This window comes from Bidens hawaiensis, unplaced genomic scaffold (assembly GCF_021521415.1).
Source record: "Bidens hawaiensis isolate Kalapana, Puna unplaced genomic scaffold, B.hawaiensis_p1.1 tig00062603_1, whole genome shotgun sequence".
Taxonomy (NCBI): domain Eukaryota; kingdom Viridiplantae; phylum Streptophyta; class Magnoliopsida; order Asterales; family Asteraceae; genus Bidens; species Bidens hawaiensis.
Window position 1 is genome coordinate 30,970 of NW_027501241.1, and position 15,107 is coordinate 46,076.

At 37.9% G+C, this 15,107-nt stretch overlaps 1 protein-coding gene across 1 annotated transcript; it reads left to right on the forward strand.

Moving 5' to 3' along the window:
* The first annotated feature begins 303 nt into the window (after positions 1-303).
* On the forward strand, positions 304-9,438 carry LOC143603745 (dynamin-related protein 3B-like). Its single transcript, XM_077080458.1, has 20 exons — positions 304-667; positions 765-1,047; positions 1,673-1,701; positions 1,810-1,911; positions 2,033-2,101; positions 2,179-2,238; positions 2,326-2,439; positions 3,851-3,899; positions 3,997-4,106; positions 5,158-5,250; positions 5,333-5,425; positions 5,512-5,649; positions 6,287-6,400; positions 6,492-6,587; positions 7,457-7,508; positions 7,591-7,742; positions 7,809-7,955; positions 8,047-8,099; positions 8,717-8,816; positions 8,898-9,438. The coding sequence occupies exons 1-20, from the start codon at positions 305-307 to the stop codon at positions 9,153-9,155; spliced, it is 2,475 nt and encodes an 824-aa protein (XP_076936573.1). The 5' UTR covers position 304; the 3' UTR covers positions 9,156-9,438.
* The last annotated feature ends 5,669 nt before the right edge of the window (positions 9,439-15,107 follow it).

Genomic DNA, 15,107 nt, shown 5'->3' on the forward strand with positions numbered 1-15,107 from the left:
GTTATAAAAGTATAACTTATTAAATTTTCTCTGTTACATAAAAAACAATTCAAAACATCTTGTTAATAATTTATAAGTTAATGAAATAAAGAACACCTCTCATTTGCAAACGTCTAGTTCAAACTTTCTTAAAAAAATGAAAAGAAAAGAAATTAACTCGGACCGTTTCACTCTATTTTAGCTTATTATTGTAAGTGGAAGGTATCTAAACCGCCCCCACACGTTCCCACAATCTTGGTTCTTCTTAGCTAGGGTTTTCATTCATACTTGCGATTTCAATCCCATCAGTATTCACTTCAAATCCATGGGCGGCGAAGAACCATCGGGCACCACCACCACCGCGGCGGCTCCACTCGGCCACAACGTGATTCCGATCGTGAACAAGCTCCAGGACATAGTCGCTCAATTAGGCAGCTCATCCACCATCGAGCTTCCTCAGGTGGCCGTTGTCGGTAGCCAGAGCAGCGGTAAATCCAGTGTCCTTGAAGCGCTTGTCGGCCGTGACTTTCTGCCCCGGGGCTCCGACATCTGCACCAGGCGCCCCCTCGTCCTGCAGCTCATTCAGATTAAGCGGAGACCCGATGGCACGGAGGAAGAGTATGGGGAGTTTCTGCATAAGCCATACAAGAAGTTTTATGATTTTAATGACATTCGAAGGGAGATTCAGGTGCTGCTCTCTCTTTTCTTTTCTTTTTTCTTTTATGCCATACATTAAGCTTCCCAGCTGTGATTTAACCATTGACTTTGTATTGGATACTCTCTAGGCTGAGACTGACAAGGAAGCAGGAGGAAACAAGGGTGTATCTGACAAGCAGATTCGATTAAAGATTTTCTCACCCAATGTTCTTGACATAACACTGGTTGATTTGCCTGGTATAACAAAAGTTCCTGTTGGTGACCAGCCTTCTGACATTGAAGCTCGTATTAGAACAATGATAATGTCATACATTAAGCTTCCCAGCTGTTTAATCCTTGCTGTCACACCCGCGAATGCTGATCTTGCCAATTCAGATGCACTTCAGATTGCTGGAAATGCTGATCCAGATGGTAAGTGCTCATCATTTATCATTAGACAACAAACAGAAAAACACGAACATGAACACCAACAATTGAATGAACGAGGTTTTTCTTGTTTTTGGTTGTTAGAAAATGAGTGTGTTCATGTATGTTTATATTTGTTTGATAATAGATAAATGGTATGAATGAGCGTTTCACAAACGTAAACGAAGGAACATAACTGAAAATAGGAATGAACATAATTGAACAAACATAAGTGAAATTAGATGAATGAATTCATAACCAAGCAAAATTAGATGAATATATTCATAACCGAGCGACCACTAGTTTGAAAGTAATTGTGAACATCAATCTGTTAGGCCTATTTTTTTGAATGAATATATAAACGAACGTAAACAACAAACTTAAAATGAATGTAAATGCACAAACATAAATGAGCGTAAATGAACGGACATAAGCGAACGTTTACACCATGAATGAATGAATAAGACAGATGCTCATGTTTGTCTGTTTATTAAGTAAACAAAACCTCCCGCTGGACAGTCCACGTATTGTTCACTGAACCTTTGGTTCGTTTACGTGCACATATCATGATATCTTGCTCGAGTTATTAAAATATCTCTTTAACATGGTTCTTTCTTTTTTATTCTGTCAGGCTATCGGACTATTGGTGTGATTACAAAGGTGCAAATGTGATACAATAAATATTTCGAGTCAACTTTTATGTATTCTTTGTTTGGTGTTATTTTGTTTTGCTACTTTCTGATAATGGGTACCCTTGACATTGCTTAGTTGGACATTATGGACAGAGGAACAGATGCTAGGAATTTTTTGCTGGGAAAAGTTATTCCCCTTCGACTCGGTTACGTGGGTGTTGTTAATCGTAGTCAAGAGGTACTATTATCTAATCATTTTTATAAGTTAACATTTTAATCAAATTTTTAGACATTTAGAGGACAACTATGGTGGTTGATATATGCTAGTTTATCTCACAAATAATGACATTTGTAAATAGGATATTATGCTGAATCGGTCCATTAAAGATGCACTTGTGGCTGAGGAGAAGTTCTTTTGCAGCCATCCGGTTTGTTATTTTTCCTTTAATTTAAAACAATTTAGTGATTGTGGGTTATTCAGTTGTTAACAAATATTGTGGTGTAGGTTTATAATGATCTTACTGATCGTTGTGGGGTGCCTCAGCTGGCGAAGAAATTGAACCAGGTATTTTGCAATATGGAAAATCACTTATAAAGTGTTAACAAAAAAACGAACCAGGTTGTTACTTGTTTTTTTAATTATTGTTTGCAGATTCTAGTACAACATATCAAAAAAGTGCTACCAGGGTTGAAAGCACGCATTAGCGCTCAATTAGTTGCTGTGGCTAAGGAGCATGCTAGTTATGGAGAGATCACAGAGTCAAAGGTAGTCAATGAAACTGTTTTGTAATTGAGTCTTATTATTGTATTGAGTTATTGATTGATTTTGTCAAGTAGCCTTCGTGAGAGATTTACACACACACATAGTCTTTAAGTTATAATGGTACTTCAATTGGAACTTAAAAGGATGCCAACTGAGCTCAAGCTCATTTTGTTAAACTTACGTGAGCTTGGTTTCTAAGCTCGAGCTCAACTTTTGAGTAGTTTTCATGCTAGAGCTTCGCTCGTTTATTATTCATTATTTAACTTGTATACATTTATAAATGTTTTATTATATTCAGTTTGCGGTGCGCGCATATAATGTATATATGTGTGAACCCTCGGGTGGGCAAAAGTGAAATTACACTAATTTTGACGTTATTTTACTAATCTCGTGAAAATAACGTTAAAAGTGGCGGAAGTTTAATCAGCATCATGTGGTGGCGTTGATAGTCGAAAGACAAGGGTACATGCACCAATCGGTGGTGTCTCGATGGTTGAGTGTTATGTGCCTTATGTCCAAGGCTTGATGGAAAACTACTATCGAGCCGGGTGTCTCACTGGAAGCAGCCTCTTTATTCCTAAAGAGTAGAGGCAAGGCTGTCTTCATCTTACCCTCCTCAGACCCTACCATAGCTTTGCTATTGGTGGGATATACCGAGTACGATGATGATGATGATATTTATATTATTTTTTATATGCAGCATATCTCATATAGTTATAGTTATATAAATTTGTATTTAATATATTAAATGAAAGGTATAACTATAATAGGCTTGTTTAGGCTGGCCAACCATTTTGAGCTTGGTAAGTTAAGCTTGTGCTCGGGCTTGTTTAATAACCAAGCTTATTTTTAGGCTTGGACTTGAGTCGAGGGTCTCATCGGAAGCAACCTCTCTATTTTTAAAGAGTAGAGGCAAGGCTGTCTACATCTTACCCTCCTTAGACCCTACCATAGCTTTGCTATTGGTGGGATATACTGAGTACGACGATGATGATGCTGATATTTATTTTATTTTTTATATGCAACATATCTCATATAGTTAATAGTTATATAAATTTGTGTTTAATATATTAAATGAAAGGTATAACTATAATAGGCTTGTTTAGGCTGGCCAACCATTTTGAGCTCAGTAAGTTAAGCTTGTGCTCGGGCTTGTTTAATAACCAAGCTTATCTTTAGACTTGGACTTGAGCTTGTTTTAGCTCGGCTTTATTTGAGCTTTAGTGAGTTGATCTCGAGTAGCTCATGAGTGGCTTGGCTTGTTCACACCTCTTGTTCAACTTTGGGATTAATAATTGTGACATTGAAATTCTATTTAGTGATAACTCACAAACCAATAATATTATGCATATTCTTGATCTTGAATCTGGCTGGCCTCTTTGTGTTTTAACTGTAGCGTTTTAATAATCTGCAGGCTGGCATGGGAGCTCTTCTTTTAAATATTCTATCAAAGTATTCAGAAGGTCCTGTTACTTCTTTCACTTTTTGTATCTTTTAATTATAACTGGAGTTAAGTTTTATTTTTATTGAGTATAAATTTGAGTTTATTCATTTAAACAGCCTTTTGTTCAATGATCGAGGGAAAGAATGAAGAAATGTCAACTGCTGAATTATCTGGAGGAGCAAGAATACACTATATCTTCCAGTCAATATTTGTTAAGAGTTTGGAGGTATGTGTAGGCTGACTTTATGCTGTATAGCCTTGTAAAATGAGTACTTTTTCAGTCCTGAATTGTTATAAATGTCATCGTTATCGATAAAAAAATGACCTTAGTGAAAAGCTGTTTCTTTATCTTTCTAGTTCTGTTGGTAGGGGTGTGCGTGAGTCGATTTGGGTCGGTTTTACAATGGGTTTAATCTAATTCGGTTTACATTTTGGATTTGAAAATTTTGGGACAAAAAAAGAATCTAAAAATCGCAAATTTGAGTTTCAAAATTTGGCGCTATATTTTTTTTAATTAATAGTTAATTGGTTATCACACATTACATATTTGGACTTGAAATTTTGGGTTACACCAGTTAATAAGTTCTTATAAATTACTCAAAATTGGTTTGTTCATTTTTGTATAACTTTGGCTTGGTTCAGTTTTTTGTTGATAGCAAAGCCAAAGCCGAACCAAAAATCATTTTATCACCAAATTGTCGGTTTTTGATTGGGGTCAGATAATTTGATTTGGTTACGTAGGTTATGGTTAGGTTATTTTGGTCCATGCACATCTTTAGGTTATTTTGGTCCATGCACATCTTTAGGTTATTTTGGTCCATGCATTGTTAGAAAAAAAATAATTATTTATAATTGAAATAATAAAATATAATAGAACGAACTTGGTTGTATTTATAGTGGTTTAGAAAGTATTGTTATTATTATCAACACGAATTTCACCATTAGTTTTATAGGAATTTGAATTTTTTTAAAAATTTTATCATGATTAATTTTTTTTTGCCGTTTGTTGTGGAAAAAGAAAAAAGCAATATGTTTTGTAATTTTTGGCTTCTGAAAGCTTTTTGTTTTTTTAATAATTAAATTACACTGCATGTGTTTACGTGCATTCTTCAGAGGGCATCTTGTTTTCAATGCAGCATTTGTTGCTTGATGTGCTATTTCATCCAAAGCATCCCTAAGGTCGATGCATTTGGTTTGGTCTAACTTAAATGAATTTGATGGTCAACGTAGCTGTTTTTTTATCTTTCATAGGTGATAATATTTCATTGTTGCTGCAGGAGGTTGACCCATGTGAAGATTTAACTGATGATGACATTCGAACCGCCATACAGAATGCAACTGGCCCCAGGTCTGCCTTATTTGTGCCAGAAGTAGGTCTTACTCAAACCTTTTGATTTTTGTGACTTATTTTTGTCATATTTTATGTGACTTAATTTTATCATGCTTTTGCAGGTTCCGTTTGAAGTTCTTATTAGAAGGCAGATTGCTCGTTTATTAGATCCAAGTGTTCAATGTGCAAGATTTGTATACGATGAGTTAATTAAGGTCAGAGATTCATTTGAATGTACCTTCTTTTATTATAACACACTTTGTAAATATGCTGATTTCATTTTATTTTTTTATTTCTTTAGATGAGTCATCGTTGCATGGTTAATGAGCTACAGAGATTTCCTGTTCTCAGAAAGCGAATGGATGATGTCACAGGGAATTTTTTACGTGATGGTCTTCAGCCTTCTGAGACCATGATTGGACACATAGTGGAAATGGAGGTATGTATATAGTAATAGATTAAATTATTGTTATTATCGTGGTTGTGCGTGAAACTGAAATAGCCGACCTGTAAATGAAATAACCGCAAAACCAACGGTTTGGTTTTATTTTTTGTTAAAAACAAATTTCTTATTCGTTTTAGTCTTGCTTGCACTGAAAATTATAAAAAACTGAACCGAATTGTAAAAGCTAAACTGGATTTTGTAACTGAACCCATAAAAACTGAAAAATGGCTTTTGTAATTGAATTTATGGATTCTAATTTTTATATTTGATTGTTAACTAACTTATAAAGAAACAATAGATGTTGTAGCCCAAAAGTTTTAGACTTAAATGTGTTATAATCGATTAATATTAATTTACAAAATAATCTAGGCCCTAAGTTTCAAGCTCAGCCCAAGGGCAAAACCGAAAACTTTGAAATTGAATTTTACCCATTGTGAAAAACGAAACTGAATGGTTTGTTAAAACCCAAAAACCGAGTTTTTGGATTTTGGGTTGGTTTGAGTCCAAAGCTGACACATGTACATCCCTAGTTATTGCCACATGGTTTTAGTTTTTTGAAATGCAAAAGATAGCACATGTCGGCGTCGCCATCGCCATCTTATGGATATCTTGTTATGGATATCATTTGCAGATGGACTATATAAACACGTCACACCCGAATTTTATTGGCGGTAGTAAGGCTGTAGAAGTGGCTATGCAGCAAGTTAAATCTTCTAAGATCACATCATCAGTTTCAAGGCAAAAGGTGTAACTACTATTATTGTAGTGTTGGTTTTGCATATTTGTTTACTTGCTGATGACTTCATGTCTAACTATTTGTTATATTTGGTTGTCAGGATGCTGCTGAGCTGGACAAAGCACCACAATCTGAAAGAAGTGTCAAGTCACGCACGTTTCTTGGACGGCAAGGCAACGGGATTGTCACAGAGCAGGTTGTTTCAGATTTCAATGTTGTGCATTTTTGTAGTCCCGTTTGATCAATTTGAGGTTAAAGATAGCCCACATTTGAATTTATTTTCATTTGATTGGGTTGAATTGGCAACTAGTCTATTAAACGACTTGATGTCGTCAGGTCTGTAAACAAACCGAATGGATACAGACACGTGTCTTAAAAAATTTGAACAAATCGAACAGGACACACAATTGAACACGAACAACAAAACGACTGTTAAGAAAATGAACATGTTTGTGTTCGTGTTCATTTGTGTTTATTTGTTAATAGTTTAAATGGACGTTTTATGAACATGACTTGAACGAACATAGCTGAATATAGATGAACAAATCTTGGTTAACAGTGAACGCAACCATCAGTTGGGCTAAAAAATTAAAACTAGACTAGGTTGTAGTTTGATTTATAATTTCAGAAACCGAGACTAATTTGTAATGGGCTTAAAAATTGAAATGAATATAAAACGAACATAAAATACAAACTTAAAAAAGCCTAAACTAACAAACAGTAATGAACAAAATTAAACAAATTTAATTAAACGACTGTTTTATGAACATAAATGAATGAACCGTACGTGTTCATGTTTGTCCGTGTAACTTAGTGAACGTAATGTTTTGTTGATGGTTTGTTTGTTAATTAGATAAACTAAACATAAAAGAACTTTCCGTCGAAAGATGTATGAAGTACGAACGCTTTACCATATGTTTGGTTTCTTTACTGGTCTAGATGCTTCGATCTCTATATCTAGGACTCTTGTCAATTCTATAATTAAACAATACCTTTTTTTAATATATTTTTGGGCCCCATACGTGTCATGTTGCTTTCATAACTAATAATGATCAACCTTTGCAGCATAATCAACCCGGGCCCCGCCCAGCTGGCGAGGTTGAGAAACCAACATCTGGTAAGATCTTGCTAATAAAAGCAGACTCTTGAAACATATAATTTCAATAATCCTGAACTTTTAACGGCTTTGATTTTTCCAGGAAGCTCAAGCTGGGGAATCTCATCAATCTTTGGTGGGTCTGATAATCGAATATCCACCAAGGATAATAACTCTGCAAACAAGCCTTTTAGTGATCCCGTTCACACTAATGACCATTTTGACTATTCGGCTTCAATGATTCACTTGAGGGAGGTACGATTATAATTTAAAAAGTTAAAGTCACAAAACATACAATTGCTAATATTGACATTTTTTTAGCCGCCGACGGTTTTGAGGTCTTCTGATGCCAACTCAGATCAAGAGGCTATTGAGATTCACGTGACAAAGTTGTTGTTGAGATCATATTATGATATTGTCAGAAAGAACATCGAGGATTATGTGCCTAAAGCCATCATGCACTTCCTGGTAATTATGACATTTCTAAACTCTTTTTTGATAAGTATTGATAGGTTCCCTAGTTTATTGACGGTTTATATTTATGTTGACTGAATATTAGGTCAATCATACAAAAAGAGAGCTGCACAATGTCTTTATTAAAAAGCTTTACAGGTAATAAGGATTAAGGGATTAGGAACCGTTGGATGCTTTTTAAAACTTTTGTTTTTACAACACTTTTTTTAAAATATAGGAGTTAATTTTTTGTTTCTAAAACAATGGTTACAGGGGTCTTCGACTTCTCTCCCCGTCCTATGAAATATAATATAGATCTTTTTTTGTTTTTATTAAATTGCCATTGAAGATATAATTTAGCTTTTCTTCAATGATTTGTAATGTTTAATATTTTATTTAAATCTAAGTACACAGTCTTAACTTTTTTATGCACTTCTTTACAAATTTTATTATATACTGATATGTATTCAACGAAATGTATCTTTTGGATATTATGACGAAATATTTTATGTTGGATACAACTCAATTTTCAACAAAGCTTATATTGAAATGTGGAAAATTGCTGAACAAACTTGTGTATTTAAATTTGAATTAATTATTATAAGTTATCAGAGAAAAGCTCAATTACATCTTGACTGAAAAAGAGTATGCTGTATTTAAATCACAGATAGAGCGAATACTATAATTTTTAAAGCAAGCCAAATATATTTTAAATATCTACAATAATTTTAAAATAAATTGATATCTAATGAATGCTGGTCATGTATTCTTAACAGAGATGATTTGTTTGAACAAATGCTGCAAGAACCCGATGACATTTCTATAAAACGCAAGCGCACCCGTGAAACGCTGCGTGTTCTTCAGCAAGCTTTTCGGGTATGTTTCTGCTAACTTCCAATACGGTTATCGGCTTACATGAATTATCAGGCTCATTTAATTATATGTTTCACTTAATAGACATTGGATGAGCTACCACTGGAAGCCGAGACAGTGGAAAGAGGTTACAGTTTGACCAGTAATGACGCTACGGGCCTTCCTAAAACTCACGGGTCAATGTTTCCATCCGTTAGCGGATCAATGGACCCTTACAACTCTGCTTCACCAAAAAGTCAAAGATCAACTCGCAAGTCTTCACACTCGGGTGAGTTGACTTCACCTTTTTATGGCAATTTGGATACAAATGGAAGCAATCACGCGTCTCTTCTTGGCCTTTAAACCGACACGAAAGTGGAAGATTTTGTTGGGTTTTAAGACCGTTTTATGAAGTCGTGGACTCGTATTCTTTTTTTCTATCATTACTATTATATTGTTATTATAGTGCACATTTCTCGGTGAAGTCCAGTGAGAACTGGTGCAGTTGATTCCACATACTTTTGAGTCATAAACTTGCAACAGTTAAAGTTTTATGTTTGGGAATGTTGAAAAGTATCTGGAACAAGGGTAATAATATGTACAGTTGGTTTAACTCTTGTAATATGAATGGGTTTGGTTTCTTCAATTTTTTAATGTTTATTTAGAGCATTCTCATCGCATCCCCTATAATTATGTGTGGGGAGTTTGTAAATTATAGGGTGGGGTTGCGAGTGTAAATTATAGGGTGGAGAGAGCAATGTAATGATTTTTTAATATTTGTTGGATTGGTTGTGAGTAGAAGAGAGAGAAAACAGTAATGATAAAGATATAAAAAATATTATTTAATTGAACAGGAGAGAGAAATGTAGTGTTCTTTAGTGTAATTATAGAGATGAGGATGGGGAATGAGATTAGTGGGAATGTTTTAACTGCAAATGGTTTTTGATATCAGAGGTACTAACCACCACGGCCAATATTATCAAAGGTATAGGACTGGTTCTGTACCTGACCCGGCGGTTTCTACCCAGAATTGGACCCGTCCAATCCTACCCGCGGGTACAGACCGGGTTTTCGGTTTCTACCCTGAACCGACCCGGACTCGATAAAAACGTTTCCTCTAGTACCCGGTCAAAACTCGACCCAACCCTACCTGGAAAAAACGCAGTCAAGTACCCGACTATACCCGAAACCGGTTTCTGAAAATACCCGGTGTGCACCTCTTTTGGCTTTAACTTAAGCTGATTGATTCTTTCAACAAGCCTAAGGTCACTGTCATCCTCTTAACTGGTTCAACATGAAAAGAATGATGTTTTTGGCTTTAACTTAAGCTAGACGTGCACAAATCGGGTATTGTAAAAAACCCGAACCGGTTCGGAACCGGGTTTTTCACACCAGATAGAAAATGGGACCGGTTTCGGTCAGGAACCGGTTCAGTTCCGGACCCGAACCGGTGGCATGAAATGGCAACTTTTAAGAACCGGGTAGGGTAGGAACCGGGTTGTGACATTCGTCAATTTCGGGTCACTTTTGTTATGTAAACCCGACCCGTTTGTAACCCGAACATTTTAAATATATAAAATATTGGATCTTGTCATTTAAAATATATAAAATATATTTTTTTTATATTATGCATTGTTTGACCATTTAAACATACCCATTTTTATGCAAACCATAAAAGAATCTTTATACCCAACCCTTCACTCCTTCCCTATATATACACACTCATCTTCTTCATTTTACTCTTGCTACATCTCCAAAAACTCTCTCAAACTCCATAAATCAAGGTTGTTATTTCTTATGTATTCTTGAAGTTTTGACTTCTCAAGTCAAACTAACTATAGTCTTTCATTCTAACTTGTTCATCTAACATTACTAACTCTTGAATATGGTGGTACAACATATATATAATACACACCCCTTGTTTCCTTTATTTGTTACTTCACCGACTTTGGTTGGTTAAGTTTCGAATGTCATAAGGCAAGGCTTCATGGAGGACTTCGTGTTCTTGATATATATTTACACACACTGTAGGTTCACAGCCGGATCTACACGGAATATCTCGTTCTACGTAGGTGCGGAATCCCTACGTAAGACGTTACGAGCGTAGAAGACGATATACGTTAACACACGTTACAATAAACAAAGACACGTTGTATTGCAACTGTAAACACGTGATACTCTGATCACACAAACTCGTAAACTCTCTGACTCGTTACAACTCGAATGACAACTTGTTATAGATTCAGCCGTAACCTAATGCATATATATCACGACAACTTCGCCTGGCATGTTCAGGCGAAGTTGTCCCTAACTTCGCTTGTCTAACAAGTTCGCCCATATCAGCGAACTTGTTAGCAACTTCGCTTACATACAAAACATAAATCTAACTAACACGATTACAGACACTTGACACTGAACTACTGACATCTTGCACCAACAGACTCCCCCTTGGCAGTAGCTTCAATTCTTTATCTTCAAACACGTGTCTTGTAATCTTCAACGACCTTGCATCTTCATCTTCAAGCATGAACTCCTTCGCGTACACAAACTGATACAATTCTTTGATATTTCTTCGCTTCGTCTTTCCAAGCAGGAATATAAAAGATTTTCTTCTCATTCAGCACCTGCAGATCAGCTTGCGACAAGTTCACTAGATGCATCGGATCATAAACTCTTAGCAGCTCTTGTTCATCTTCGTCTTCCATCACTGCTTCAGCTGTTTCACAATCAACATACCACCACTTTAGATCTTTGAGCACATCCTTGGGCATCTGCTTCATCGGCACTTCTTTAAGGCACCGGATCGGCTTATACTTCATAATCATCCAAGGTTTACCATCTGCTCTCAATCCACGATCTTTGTCTTCGATAAGTTTTCCCTTTTGTGGTTTCAACAGCTCAAACTTCTTCTCTTTTATACTTTCCTTCCAAACAATCTTCCCAATAACTCTAGCCATATTATCATCACTTCGGTTTATCAATCCCAATCTGGCTAAGTCTTTCACTTCACATTCTGGCAGTGTATTCAACGATCTTAAAAGTCTTTTGAAGTACTGAACACCATCACACCTCTTAATAACAAAGAGCCTCAACTGCTCATCGTATATCCAGCAAATAATCCCTTTTCTCGATTCAGCATAGCCTCTAATGTTGTAAGTCTTCTTAAACATAGTAGGGACCGCCGGTTTCTTCGTTTTGACGAACCACTGAGCGTAGCCTTCTTTCCATCTAGGCTGCTCTTCCCATTCCGTCTCATCACTTCCAATCTGTTGACTCATATCTGCCTTATCTACTTCTGGTATCTCATGCTCCACATTCTCCTCTACTATCTCTCCCTTTTCAATCTCATTATCAATAACTATCTCTTCACCAATCTTCTCTATCTCATCACTCGGTAGTACATCATCATCACCAACCAACTCATCATCCATCTCCTCTACGTCCACTACCACCACATCATCACCACCAGCTGCAGTTGTCGACTCCCCCTGAGTTGTGGAAGTCCCAAGAGCTTGTACAGTTCTTGGCAACTCACCACCTGCACCTTTCGATGCATTGGGATCATCGTCTCGATCATTTCTCCTCTTGGTCCTCAACTCATCGCCTTTACAGCTCGTCTCCCCCTGAGATGCCAAGAACTCCTTCAGAGCATCTATGATTTTTCCATGTTCTACCAGCAGGGACGACTGCATCTGATTCTCTGCAACTAGGTGTTGAATAGCCTGGGTCTGGATAAGATTAATCCTTGACTGCTCTGCCACGACCCGTTCAAGTGCTGCTATTCGTTCAGAGTCTGATAGGGTTGCATCGAAATCGAACCTCATATGCGATATATCCTGAGTGTACTGAGGAGGGATTTCCGATGTCACCGGGACCTCAGAAGTAGAAATAGACGTAACCGCAGGTGGTATTGTCACCGATAACCCTGCAGTGGCCACAACAGTCGACTCAATAAAGCGTGCCACGACCTCCGTTGGAGTAAGAGTTGGAGGCGGCAACGAGACAATCTCAGGAGCCGATAGTTGGAAAGTAGTGGGTGTGAGGCCAAATGTAGATGAGGTAGCCACCACGGGAACATCCGTAGCGCTTGGCCTTGTAACCTGTAATGTTGAGGGAACCATTGTCATACCGGACAGTGCGGGTGGGGTGAAACGTACCACCCTCGAGCTCTCACCGGCTCCCGATCCTGCACCTGCCCGTTCCCTTCTTGATTTGCGTATTAACTGTTGTACCTCTTCCTCATAGTCTGACTCGCTGTCATCATCAGTTCTCTTTCTCTTCCCATGTAGTCTTTCTCGAGTTACCATAATCCTTCTTGCCTCATAAGAACTAGCCACCGTAGCAGCTGTCCTAGTAACATTCACAGTCGACACCCTCTCAACCGAGACTTGCACATACTCTCCAGGGTCCACCCGTTCCATATCAAAGTAGCCTTGACCTCCAAACTCAGCATCAAGGTCCACGTTCTCCTCCGGTGACACAACAGGTGCAGCAGGTATAACTTGAGGTGCTCCTGCCTGTTGTGGTGCCGGGTCCCGAAACTCGTCCCCACGAGCAGGCACATACCCTGGGTTGATTAAGTACCCAAACAGTGGAGTATGGCGAGGACGGAGCTCAGGTTTGCTCCTCGCACTTGAAGATCTACATTGGGCGAAGATCCGTTTATTCACACTTTCAACGTATCTGATCGGACGGCGCTGAGGTAGCGTTGGAGCAACATGATTCAAGATCATTTGTAGGAATCTTGGATACATGATGAATCTCTATCGCGCCATCGCCCTTCTCTGACGATCAATCTCATAGAAGACCATCTGACTAAAGCTGTATCGCTTGTTGTAAGTCAGAGCAGTCATCGCCGACTGCATGGTCGCGCCCATGCCATCAGTGCCAGCCTTTCTCCCTGACATGCATACAATCATGACATGCATGAGAAAGCGCCACTGGTCAAGCAAAAACCCTTTCCTTCTCTGCGTATCACCCAAGGGACCAGAGTATCCCATCCTCAAAAACGCTCCATCACGGAAAGGAGCCACAAACTCTGTTGGGTCATCCCTTGTCTCATTTCCAAACCGTAAAGCCGCCCGGATTTGTTCAGAAGAGAACTGAACAATCTGATTGTTGACTGTTGCGCGCATCACCGGGGGCTCGGCTCTGCAGTCATATTCCACGGTCTGCCAAAAATCCTCAATGTTGGGCAAGGATATCGGCAGTGTTGTAGTGATCGCGAGGAATATACGCGAGCGTAACAGAAACGTGATGATTTCGCGGAAATCATCAACTCCGCTCGCCTCCGGGTCTAATGTTATACACATGTTGTGACCCGGGAAGAACTGTCTTTGGTTATCACCTCCGTTATCACCGCCTGCACCACCTGCTCCAGCTACAGCAGCCATATCTGCAACAAACAGGCTAAGTTATATAAACGTCAAAGCAAATCACAAGTTCTCCTGTTACCATGAGCGAAGTTGTGATCTATTCTGTACAGGCGAAGTTAAAGGTGGGGCGAAGTTGGGAAACAACTTCGCTTCAACTTGAACTTCGTCTGTTAACTGTCAAGTAAAAAGGTCCAGGCGAAGTTAATGAGAACTTCGCCTAACCACAACATCGCCTCATAAACTGTTTCAAAAACTATTATCAGGCGAAGTTAAACCTCAGGCGAAGTTACGGATAACTTCGCCTAAACTGTAACTTCGCCGAATATGAAACGACGACAGTTAAGTTTACGAATCGACGTGTAGTTGGTGAATTTGGAGATTACGGACTCCGTAAAACATGATATTATGAAGTTTTAGACGTTCAAGTAGATTACGACCACGTAATTACATGTTTGAAAATCGGGTATAAGGTATCGAAAGTCTGAGGTTACGAAACGGGTGTAATCGACCTGTGATAAACATCAATTGACAATGATAATACGATTATAGCACCCTACACACCTTTAATCGGAATAGAATCGAAGAAAAGAGCAACACAGAATGATTGAGCGATAAGTTCGCTTAGGTATACGGAAATAAGTTCGCTGAGTTTTGAAAATAATGAAAAGTTTGACCCTAAAACTTCTTTATATAGGGTCAGAGTTGATACAGGCGAAGTTATGGACAACTTCGCCTATTGCAGGCGAAGTTATGAACAAGTTCGCCGGTATTTTCAAAACAAACCCCTATAATTTGAACAATTTGCAATTAAGTTTTAAAAACTTCCTTTAAAGCGTTAAATGATACAATCAAGACCATGTAACCACGTATAAAATAATAAAACTACATAAGTAACGAAAATTTGAAAAATTAAAGTACACGGGATCAAATTTCAGTCTCG